The 12,478-nt window shown below is 43.6% G+C and overlaps 1 protein-coding gene across 1 annotated transcript; it reads left to right on the plus strand.

Annotated features, from left to right (window-relative positions):
* The first annotated feature begins 643 nt into the window (after nt 1–643).
* LOC127370704 (zinc finger protein 703) lies at nt 644–5,023 on the plus strand. The gene is made up of 2 exons (XM_051412987.1): nt 644–1,335; nt 2,082–5,023. Exons 1-2 carry the CDS (start codon nt 1,108–1,110, stop codon nt 3,615–3,617), a joined length of 1,764 nt encoding a protein of 587 aa, XP_051268947.1. The 5' UTR covers nt 644–1,107; the 3' UTR covers nt 3,618–5,023.
* Nucleotides 5,024–12,478: the final 7,455 nt, after the last annotated feature.

Consider the following 12,478-nt stretch of genomic DNA (forward strand, 5'->3'; position numbering starts at 1 on the left):
CCAATTTAGAGTAAAATAGACGATAAAGTCGTGTATGCTTTAGGACAGGGCTACCTTTTGACTACCTCAAGGTTTCAAAGTGGTACTCGTAAATCACCCCGGTACCGCTGTCGTCAGACTGTCCTCTGTCTGTCTCGGAGGTTGTGTTCAAGAGGGAAAACCAGACAATATTCTCTCCATAAAATATGATCCAGTTTCACCCAAAATTACTGATAAAAGTTGTGTTTTTGTGCAGTAATAGGTGAGCTCCGGCACCCCAGAAACACTCGTTAACTAATGAATTTAAGCACTAAGTGTCGCTAAAAGTTGAAGATTGATTGACAAGTGAATGTCATGATCATATTATTGGTTAAAATCGGTTAGTGTATACTTCCATAAGAACACAAAAATTGTTGGATTTTAACATAAAAATACAAAGAAATTGAGTTTTTGTACAATTTTTTGGCACACTCTGTTACAATATAAGCAAGGATGCAATCTTCAAGTGTTAAAATGACATTTCATTTTTTCCCCCCATTTCACCTGAAGTCTAATGCTTGTGAAAAGGAGGAGAAAGAGAGAGAGAGAGGAGGGAGGGATTGTCGTCGCTCCGCCTTCCTGCGCGTCCTCCCCGCCCAGCTCATTACCGATGCGGCCACCCAGCGGACACTTTGAAGTCTGCCTGTTGTGATCAGTGAGCTGCTGAAGTCCGGACCGAGAAGACACGCAGCAGTGGGGACGTTTCCTCTCAGCACTTGGAATTAAAAAAAAAACAACAACCTTTTTTTATGCTTTTAACCAGAAGAGGCACCGCGTTCCCGTCTTTACGCACCATTTTTACGCACTGCAACAAATGGAAACTGGAGTAGGAGACTTGAGATGAAGATGCTTCAAACGAACTGAGAGCTCCGTCCTTCGGGACATTTAAGGACGTCCAGCTGTGTTATTTATTTTTTTATTTGTGTGTGTGTGTGTGTGTGTGTGTGTGTGTTGGGGTGGGGTGGGGGGGGCGAGGACATGACTGGATGACACGGATTATATTTAAACATCACATTTAAACACTATTTTGGACAAAAAAAAAAAAAAAAAAGAAGTAACGCACGTCTCCAAAGCGCAGCGCCCTCTCCAATGAAATATCTCCCCGCTGCGGATCGAGTAAGTAAGCGGATCAGTGAGACCAGCGACGGTACAGAGCCTCGTCCCGGTGCTGTGGTCTCTTTGTTGACCCCTCTGGACCCACTTCGGCAGGCAAAGCGGCTTCCTATCCGAGTTATCAAGATGTTGACTGCGCACACTGGACACTTGCTACACCCGGAATATTTACAGCCCTTGACGTCCGCACCAGTGAGCATTGAGGTATTTATTGTGTTTTCAATTTATATTATGTAGAGAGGAGTGCTTGTACACCGCAGTGAGGTTAAAATATATATATTGTTTTAATGTATTGCTGTGTCATCTGTTGTGAAAATAAATGTAAGCCATGATTTAAATTCCTCTGTAGGAAGGAAACATGCCTGTGACCTCTGAGTATCATACAATCACATAAACGCACTAAAGTGATAACAGCTTTGTGTTTTAACTGGAGCAACTAATTGATTAATAGCTGATTATAGATAATTAATAATCAACTTTAAGTAGTAGGGCTGCAACTAATGAGTGTTAATCACTGAGTTGTCAAAAATACCGATCACAGCTGCTCAGAGACCAACGTGATGCCTTCAAATGTCTCCTTTTGTTTCAACCAAAAAGTGAAAAACCTCACAGATTAAACAGTTTAAATTCATATGTGGCAAAAGCAGCAAATCCTCTTATTCTGAAAATATTTGGCATTTGTTCAATGTTCATTAATCATTTGAGTTCTAAAAAAAAGCAATTTGAAGACATCCTCTTGGATTCTGGGGAATGATTTGGGGCAACAATTTTCTGTTATTTTATGGAAAAAATGATTAATTGAGGAAATAGCTGTCAGATTAATTGCTAATTAAAGTTGCAGCTCTTGATCAAATTAAGTAAATATGAACAGTTTAGAGGCCTACAGACGAGCACAGAGGACTAACTGTTCCTGCATGAAAGAGCTAATCAGAATATATATCTTGTTGTAGCTGGATGCCAAGAAGAGTCCACTTGCCCTGCTGGCACAGACCTGCTCTCAGATTGGTAAACCAGACCCTCCATCCTCCTCCAAGCTGGGCTCCTCCTGCAGCCAGGGGGACAAGGAGCCCAGCAGTCGGTCGTCAAGCCTAAAGCTCGGGGAGCACCGCCCCTCCCTGGAGGACAAGTGTAGCTTCAAGCCGTACAACAAAAGCAGCGGAGACAGTCGCAGAGACGGAGTCACCAGCAGTAGCTCCAACAGCAGCGGCGATAAAGTCGGGTTCAGGGTACCCAGCAATAATGTTACCACTAATGGGAATTCAACCACTGGCCTGCAGTCGTATCCGCCCCACGCTGCTTCACCCGGCTCCAGAGCCAGCAGCGGCACTCCGCCAGGACACGCTCAGCAACCACCGCCGCTGCCACCGCTTCACAAACAGAGCCACTCTCCTGGTGGACGGCCCTCGTCCAGGACTCCAAGCGGAGAGACTGCACACGAGCAGGGCAGTCCTACCAGCACGAGCGGCGGTAGCAGTCATCCCAAAAAGGACGCCGACGTAAACAAGACCAGCTCGGACAGCCCGCACGACGCGAACTCCAGCCACGTTAGAGCCAGCGCGAACTGCAGCAATGGCAGCTCCGACGCCGGCTCCAACCACGAGGGGGGTAAAGCGGATTCCGTCCAGGCGAACCTTGTGCCGGGACGCATTACGCCCATTTCTCCCTATAAGACAAGCCAACCGCTTTTCCCCCTGCCCTCCTCTAATATGGGATACCACGGATCCGTAGTGGGGGCGTACGCTGGCTACCCGTCTCAGTTCGTCCCTGGGTTGGATCCGACAAAGCCGAGCCTCGGCGTGGGAAGCATGGGAAAGCACCCAAGCTCCAGCCCTCTCACGGGTGCCTCCCCTCCTTCCTTCATGCAGGGTTTATGCCGGGACCCTTACTGTCTAAGCTATCCGAGTGTGTCCCATCTCGGCGGCAGCAACTGCAACTCCTGCATCCACGACCCGTCCTCAACGCTCAAGTCAAACTTCCCGTTGGTGTACCCCTCCCACCCGCTCCACTCCCTCCACCAGAGCTCCCTCTCGTCCAGCGTGACCTCCTCCCTCTCGCATCCGCTCTACACGTACGGCTTCATGCTCCCCAACGACCCCCTGCCCCACGCCTGCAACTGGGTCTCCGCCGGCGGGCCCTGCGACAAACGCTTCACCACGTCGGACGAGCTCCTCGCTCACCTCCGCACGCACACGGCTCTGCCCGTGGGAATGGACAGTAAGCTGCTCTCGGTTTCCTCCTCTGGACCCGCCTCCTGCCACCTTCACCTCCCCCACCAGAGCAGCCCAGGCTCCATGCCCGGCTCCCTCTCCCTCAGGGCTCCCCCCAGCCTTGGTTTAGCTCGCTATCACCCTTACAGTAAAGTCCATCTGCCCCCTGGACCTTCCCCCATCTCCCTGCACTCTCTGCCCACCACGGGCCCGTACTACCCTCATTACGCCCTCTACAGTCAAAGACTTGGATCTGCGTCTGCGTTGGGCTACCAGTGATACAGCATCGCCTCACACGTTTAAAGGAATGGTTCGACCTTTTGGGAAAATACGCTTATTTACTCTCTAGCGGCGAGTTAGACTGAGATGCGACTTGATGCCGCGGTCTGGCTTAGCTTAGCTTAGCACAAAGACTGGAAACAGGGGGAAACAGCTAGCCGGGGACTCCAGGAAGTTACAGCTCCCAGCCAGGAAATAGTCCGGCACATAACTCCTACAGATTAAACAAATTAATTAAGGGAGCTTCAGAGGAGCTGGACAGAGCCAAGCTAGCTGTTTCCCCATTTCAAGTCTTTGTGCTAAGCTAAGCTAACCTGCAGTTGCCTCTAGCCTCATATGTAAGAATACAGTTTATTTGTAAAGCGCTTTTTTAACTCAAAGACACTTAAAATGAAATAAATAAATACACGAGGTATCATTCCTCTCGTCTAACTCTTCGCCAGAACGTCAATAAGTATGTTTTTTTATATTTAAAAACGTCAAACTATCTTTTAAGTTTGTACTTAATGGCGGCAAGTTGCTGCTGTTCCTTCAGACTGGATTCAAGTGGAATTAGGATGCTCGTGCAAAGTCTTGGATTTTTTTTTTTTTAACTTGAGTGCATCTTCACACTTTCTTTACACGTTATATATGATAGATTTGGCTTTTTTTTTTTTTTTTTTTTTTTTTTTATAAATCAGTGCCCTTGAAGATCAGAGAGGACACGAGTGGCTCTCGCATGTCTGCACATTGCCTCGGATACTTTTTCAACAGTCTGCGACTGCCCTTCGGTGACTTTTGCCGCCCTGTGGGCTCGGCAAAATTGATGGTTGGACGCTGCGTAATAGCACTTGGATGTTCAGGGTACTCGCTGCAAATGATGATGATTTAGTGCGGAAAAATGTAGTGTGGCGGCGGCGGCTGGCGTAGGGTGGTGGGAGGGGTGGGTGGCGGCAATAAGCTGCAGCCGTGGACTGATGTGAAGTCTGACCACAGTCGCTTTCTCCCTGCAAGAGATGCATGTAAGCTTGACACAGCAACTGTTTCTCCTTCCCCCTGATGGTGTGTGATGGTTTGTTTTGGTTCCCTATGTTTTTTGTTTATTCCTACTGAGAAGTTGTATTTATTTTTTACCCGGGAAATCTGGCCCCTTGTCGTTTTACAGTATAAATCAAATCCCCATTTTACAGACGTTGTGGGAAAAAGCCAGATGTTGAAATATGTCTTCAAACTTGATGAATGTTGAAAATCACATCTCTCTCTCTCTCTCTCTCTCTGATTTTTATTTTTATTTTATTTTTTAATTTCCACAGCAAATCAATAAAAATTAGATGTGATATTTTTTGTAAAAATTGGAATACCTTGTGGTGGTATCCAGTTAAAAGGGGGAGGTCATATTTTGATAAATAAATCACACTGAAGATGTATTTTCTGTTGTCTTCATTTCTACGATTCTACGATAGGAGATGTTTTATGAGCTTTAAAGGTCCAGTGTTTAACATTCAGGAGGATCTATATGTAATAAAATACTCATAAATATGATTTAATTAGTGTATAATCACCCTGAAAATAAGCATTGTTGTGCTTTTGTTGCCTTAGAATGAGCTGTTTTTATCTACAGCGGCCATGTTGAAACTGCCGTGTTTTTACAGGAGCTCAGAGCGGACAAACCAAACACGCTTGGAAGGCTGAGAGGTATTCAGTTAGCTGCAAATCTGCAACTTCACCACTAGATGCCACCAACAACAAAAAAAAGATTGAGGTCGCTTTAATTTGACCTTTGCTCATTGAAACCAGTGAAACAAACATGATCTGATGAACTTATAATGGATATTTATTGATTTACAACAACAAAAAAACATTGTACAAACATTTTTGAGTTGTCACATTTCTAGCATTTAACAGAACTCCAATTTCTTATTCAAACCTCATACTACTAATTCCTCCTCATTTCAGAGGCTTCTTTTGCCTAAATGTACGGCTTTTCCCAAAAAATTACGATGTTTTAGGCAATTTGTCACAATAAAATAAATTTTTTTTGTAATAACTCATTAAAAATCGATGGTAACTTGTTCCAGTGAGAATAAAATCACTAGCAGTTTGCTGACGTATGGCTCAACTCGTGGGAAACTACTATGATTGGACAAAATGTGTAGAATTTAACCAGGATTGGTTGAATTTGCTTCATTTTTGCGATCGTAACTCTCAACTCTCTTTTGTTTTGGGACTATTTCTGCCAGAAATACAGAGTGTCAACACTTTTAATGTCTTCCAGGAGAGTCTGTCTGTAAACGTATCCTCATATATAAACAGAATCACGCCTTCTAAAACAATAAACACTTTCCTACAACACGTCTGCACGAACTAGTTCAGAACGAGTAAACCTCAGGCCCTGAGGGCGGTGAGAAAGAGGATGTAAGATGTAAACGTTTGTCCGCCTGGATTTGACGCTTAGTGTATTTGTACCAGCTGCTATTTTCTCCTGTGAAAGAATCACATGATTGATGACTTGAGGTGTGCTTTTACTTCCTGCTATCTTCGTATAAGCAGCTCACATTCCTCCCGTCTGCAGGAAAAAAACAGCAGTGTCACCTTAAAGCAACAGACTCCCTCTTTAGTTAATGCTCGAATTTAGTGGTAATGGTGTGTTTAACCAAAATGGAGGCTGCATTGGAAAAGTCAAACCTATCAGGATGTAATGTACACACACACACACACACACACACACCCGTAGGATCTTGATAAGCGGCAGAGCCAAAGTGCTGCTTCCCGCAAGACCGAGTCCTTGACAGTCGCTCAGATTACTGCGGGGTGGCGCGTGATTGGCAGCGGTAATATGCCATTTCCCAGCAACATGACACTGGTGACACTCCTTTGGCGAAGTATAGATGACCCACGCTGGTCACTCACAGCTCTGACAAGCGACCCACAGGGGTCAAAACAGCCTGTAACAAGAGAGACTGCTCCTGTTTCAGTGGTCTGAGATGCTCTTATGGGGTGTCTGAGTTTCGGGGCAGGAGGGATAATATAGACCCACTCTGGAGGTCTCACGTTGCCAGATACGGCCTAGAAAACCCACTTACTTCATTAAGTGTAAGGAAGGAGATGGTAGCATTTGCTGGAGGGATTTTTAGTTGCACTCAAGTCAGCTGTGTTTACTGTATCAAAGGTATAGTGAGGAAGTATAGTGTTGGATTGGGATGCCACCTATTGGTGACCAACAAAACATGTTTGTTATCTAAGTTTAATCAAGAGGAAGCATCGTCTGCTTATAGTACATCTCCCTGTTAATACGTATACCTGCAGATATGCATAATTATTAATGTGGTTTGCCCCCTGATAATTTAATGATCCCAGATTTATTCATTTAATTCTTTCCTTGTTCAAATTAACAAATACTCTAATAGATGATTTTCATGTGGTGTTGTTTTGGCCGTATTTTTAGGGAGGCACTTTTAGTTAACAAACTCTGTAATGTTATTATTGTGAGATGTTGTTGGGCGACAATGTTGGGGACTGAAATATCTCGACAATTAGTGGATGGATGGATCGTTTTTAGAGGTTAATAACTTGTGAGCTGTGAGCTGTTTTTATCTACAGATCTGCAGATCCACTGATTTCTGCAAAACTAACGACATTTCTATGAGCTTTAGCTGTAATTTGTGTTTAGTGCTAATTAGAAAACATTAGCATGCTAATACGCTAAACTAAGAGTCCTTTGTTGAGTCTTTTCTAGATGGATTTTCAGGGTTTCCTATCCAGTTTTTAATTGCATTGACTTTAACTCCAGTTTTATGCCCCCTTGTATAACAATGCAGGGTTCACGATGAAGTGAGGTTAATTACGACCCCAAAAAGGTCACTGTAACTCCACATCTGGTGTGAACAGCTAGAATCAATGTTTTTTGTTTCTAAAGGAGGAAGTTACTTTGTCCAAAAGTTATTATACCTGCTAAACATCAGCATGTTAGCACTATCATTGTTAGCATTTAGCCTCAAAGCACCAGCAAAGAGCCGGCTGCAGCCTTATCCTCTCTCTTAAAAGTCCAACCTCCCTTCACACAACATCTATGATTTCTTTGTTTCCAGGCCTTCATTTGTTCCTCCTCTCTCCCTCCCTTTAAACCATTCTTCACTCAAGACTTAAGCTGACTCCTCATTCATGCTGTTTATATTAGTTTCACACCTCAGAGAGGCCCAATGAAGAAGAATTCCCCCCCTCCCAAGTCAACCAGAGGGTTCATCCTTCACAGAACAACTCCCTGATCTCGTGGTTTCCACATTTAGCACTCTAAATTAAACCCAGACAAAAGAGGACATATTTTGCTGTAATATATATAAATATATATATAAAAAGTCTCTGGGTATTGTTCTTGGAGATGAGGGCTCGCCTCCCCGGTTGGTCTGAGTGAGTCCAGGGTGCAGCTTGACAGCCCCGGTGATTAATGATGACAGACTGTGGAGCTGCTTTATCATCACATGACAAGGCTTTAACCTCTCAATCAGGCTAAATCAGCGACCCCCGAAAGAAAGAAGAGAGATAGCGCAACAGTTTCTTGAATTAAAATCATTAAGTCTTAAGTCGCAAATTACGAACATCTGCCTACGACGCTTCCTCTTGAGTTACTGAGGCCGATTTCCCAGAAATAGACTTCCTCTGGCTCTTTTTTTTTTGTCTTTCATCCAACTTTATCACTTCATCCATCATCCTGCTATGTGGGCTTTTCAAGTGGTCCAAAAATAAAGAGGACACAGATGTCAGCCATGCTATATACTGATGTTTGCTAAAAGAAAAACACCATGAAAACCCGTAACTTACATCCACCCACAGACACACAAATGCAGTTTCCCCACTTTTTAAAACTTAGCTGCAGACGCTATCCTGAGACACCACAGCGCTCGTGTGTTAAATTACCCACAACCAACGATAAATAAGTCCGCGCACTTGAGCAGGTATTTGTATTTCTAAAAAAAAAGGGGGGGGGCACCTCTCTTCTGTCTCAAGTCGCCAAAAAAGTTTAGTGGCGTACAAGAGGGCAAATGCAATTATGGTTTCTGTTGCTAATGTGCGTGGCCCCAGCTGGTTTTGATCTGGCTTTGCTCTGAGGGCTCCTCGCTCGGTTGTCAGCTCTCATGCATCACAAACCCGGTGCTTAACGGAAAAACGTGCTTTGGCAGCGACCAGCGGAGAGGCCTGGAGGCCAGCGGGTGCTGGTGGGTTAGCCGCATGCAAGGAGGGATGGATGGATGGGTGGGTGGTGGGGGTAAAGGAGGGTGACACCATCCTCCTCCTCCTTCCCTTTCTCTCCCTCTTCCGCATCTGGATCCTCACGGTCACATTCTCTCAATCCTTTATGGTTTTTCACCCTCTTCATGAATGCAACCGCTGGTAATCGGCCAGCGTGACCCAAGAGCAGACGCCGCGCCGCAAGGACTTTTTGGGAGGTCAGAGAAACGTCTCCAAAGTACACACACAACACACACACACACATATATGTGGATGGCAAGAGAAAGTACAAAAAGCAGAGCGATGGAAGAGATGCTTGCATGGAAATAAGCAGACATGATTACTCAAATACAGTCATTAAGGAGGAAATGTTGTTTTTCAGGCTGTCAGGATGATTAATGAGGGACAGCAAATCCACTCAAATGCTGTTGTTTAGTCTAAACCAGCAGACCTGATCTCTGCCACTAACGTACAACAGACAGGATGTGTGTGTGTGTGTGTTCAATGTGTGTGTGTGTGTTCAATGTGTGTTAAATCACTAAGAAAATGTTAAAAAGATTACAGAGGAAAGCTGGAGGAGCACGGCACTATTAAAGAGAAACTCAGCATGAATTGCTCTGTTTTTACTTGTGTTTACGTTGTAGTAATGATCATTAACAGACGTGGGAAAGTAATAGAGTACAAATGCTTTGTTACTGTACTTATCTGTACTCCCGATTTACACAAAAGTATCTTTAGTTTTAAAGCGTTTGAGGGGGGGATTATCGATTATTACTATTTTTTAGCATCACTGCTAATCATGTGTTTCATTTTGTACGGCTGTAATAAAGCGATATTTAGCATTTACAAGCATTTAGCCTCTCCAAAAACCACAAACACAAGATTAAAAGTGGGTTTAATTAACTTGTTTTTATGTTTTTTAGCTGCTGCAGTCGTTAGCATGTCTGGCTAACTGGCTTACCTATAAAAGTAATCGTGTGTTATGCTTCCAACAGCCAAGAAGCATTTTATTTATACGTCTTTTTCACCCGTTTTTTCACCAAAACCGTGGCTAAAAAACTCTACACCGCAATACAAAAACAAATCTGTTTATTTATTTGCTTTTTATAGATTATTTGGAGAGGATGCTAACTTTAGCCTGATCTAACAATGTTCATTATGTACATATTGACATAAGTTTAAACATTTATATTTGTGTAAGAGATCAAAACGACTTAAAACTTGCTCAAGCAGGCGACCTGGTGGGTTTTAAGAGGTTTTATACATCGAGATAATTTCTATAAAATCCAGACCAGGCCTCTATTGGAGACCTGCGTTTATTTGTCAAAACGTGTAGCCACACCAGGCTTTTAAAAGAGACCTGCGTCTATTAGGGACCCTGCTTTTATTGGAAGTTTTTAGTTTTATATAAATATACCCACTTGCTAGGCTACACAGGAGTTCACACCTATAAATTAGCATTTACTTTTGTTGTTTCTTTACAGTTTCCCACTCTGGAGCCGGCTGAGAGACATTTTATGATCTAAATGTTTGATCCTTGATATAATTGATGCAACTGCTTACTATTGAGAAAATCACTATTAAAATGATGCATAAAAACCACATTTTAGTGCATAAAATCTCACCACAATACAGGTGTACCTGCTTGATTTGTCAACAAGAAACGAAAGGGGGTCGGGGGGGGAAGCTAACAGTCAATACCAAAACAAATGTTATTAAAACGCTCAATTTAACTTAATAATGAAAAAAAACCCACATCTTTTTCTGGTTTCCGTCAACATTCGCTCCAAACACATTTTACGCTTTACAGTGGAAGTATTTCTAGAAAATTTGCCTTCTTTTGTGAGTTTTCCAGCCTCACATTGTGCCAAAGTCCTCGGAAGAAACTCCAGATGTTCCCCCCCCCCCAGAATCGCGCTGGAAGGCTGATAAGGAATCAGCTTTCAACAGATGTCTTGTGCCCGGACTCGGTGATTTAGTAGCTGCGAATGATGAAACAGTGTTTCAGTGTCTCGCAGCCCCCCGACCGGCTTTAATCATTATGCAAGCAGCTGTGGATTCCGGGTGACGTCATGTTCAGCGGATGGGAACGAGAATGAGATGGTACATTAGATTTTACATTTTTTTTTTTTTTTTTGGGGGGGGGATATTTGATCGATTTGGACGTGTTTGCTAGCATGACGCACAATCACTGGTATGTGGAAATGAAGCACAAAGGGAGCTGCAGACAGCTATCATTTTGAGTTCATTCTTGACTCAAGGACCACTTACTTGATTGTTCTGGACTTGAAAGCTCTGGGAAAAGTAGCCTTGAGTTAGGATTATTAAACTTTTATCTATATAATGAAGGTTTATGAATATCCAAGATGCTTTTTTTTTGGTCTAACAAACAGTCAAAACCCACAAAATGTTAAATTTACGAAGGAAAAAGCTGCAAATCTTCACATTCAAGATGTTGGAACCAGCAAATAGAATAAAATTAACAGCTAGCCTTAATCAAAACCTTTTTGTTCCTACGTACATTACACATAGTAATAATGTAATGTTACACTACACGGCTGCATAAACTCGGTCTAATCTGGATCAAATGACGAGTAAACAACACTAAGAATCTACAGCCATGCTAGCAGCTCTGTGAAGCTGTCGGCTTTGAGCTAAATGTTAACGTTTGAATTAGAATTCATCCTGAAGGGAACATGAATACAAGAAATGTCATGGCAATCAATCCGATAATCCGAAACCACAAAGTCAGTTAGACCTAGAGGAAAAGTCAGAGGATCATTAATGTCAGTAGGATTCATCCTCTGGGGGATATGAGTATCGTAAACCTGCATTCTCATTCATTCCAGCAGGGGGCAGCAACACTGGCTGCAACAAAAGAAGTCTGATAGTATCGAGTCTTATGGAGAAATGAGACGACTTCTCAGTTGATTTATGAGCTCAGTAAACAGTTTCCTGATGAGTTTATGGTCTCAGTCTCTAGTTTCAAGTCTTCTTCCATACAGCATGATGTTCATTTAGTAAATTATAGTCTAATTTAGAGTAAAATAGACTTCATAGATATGGTAAAGATGCTCATTTTAGCCTAGCAGCTTTAGCCTACCTTATTTTAGTTTAGTTTTAGTTGTCATGTCAAATGTAGGGTTGCCTCCTGTCCCTGTAAAAATGTCATAAACATCAGGCTAGAGTCAGTGTCACATGAAAGGTAAAAAAAAAACCTGTGAACGCACGCTGCTTCCCCCCATAAGAGGAGTCAGCCTGAGCGACCCGGCCAGGAAGCGGCGGCAGCGTCTGACAGCACAAATGACTGACACAAACCATGAGGGAGTCGGACAGATGAGAGCCACAGGCGCTGGGAGCTGGTGGTGGTGATGGTGGGTGGTGGGGGGGCATATGAGGGTCAAAACATTGCCTGTGCATTGAGTGTGTGGCCCAGCAGCTGTATGCATAGGGGAGCCTTGGCCTCCTGCTCTGCATGTCAGGGAGGCCGTGATTAATGACCCGCAGGCCTCGCTCTTTACCCTTCTCCTCCTCCTCCACCACCACTGCTGCCCTCCACAGAAGCCACTGCAGCTCATTTAGCTCACGGACACACAGACGCAGGGCTTTTTTTTGAGTACAAATGAAAAGCAATTTCCCCCCACCTCTTCTTATAA

The sequence above is a fragment of the Dicentrarchus labrax genome, unplaced genomic scaffold (genome assembly GCF_905237075.1).
Source record: "Dicentrarchus labrax unplaced genomic scaffold, dlabrax2021, whole genome shotgun sequence".
NCBI classification, from domain to species: Eukaryota; Metazoa; Chordata; class Actinopteri; family Moronidae; genus Dicentrarchus; species Dicentrarchus labrax.

Coding starts and splice junctions, on each gene's coding strand:
- LOC127370704 (XM_051412987.1), top strand. CDS start 1,108: ATGAAATATCTCCCCGCTGCGGATCGAGTAAGTAAGCGGATCAGTGAG. Junction 1,336..2,081: donor CCGCACCAGTGAGCATTGAG/GTATTTATTGTG, acceptor ATCTTGTTGTAG/CTGGATGCCAAGAAGAGTCC.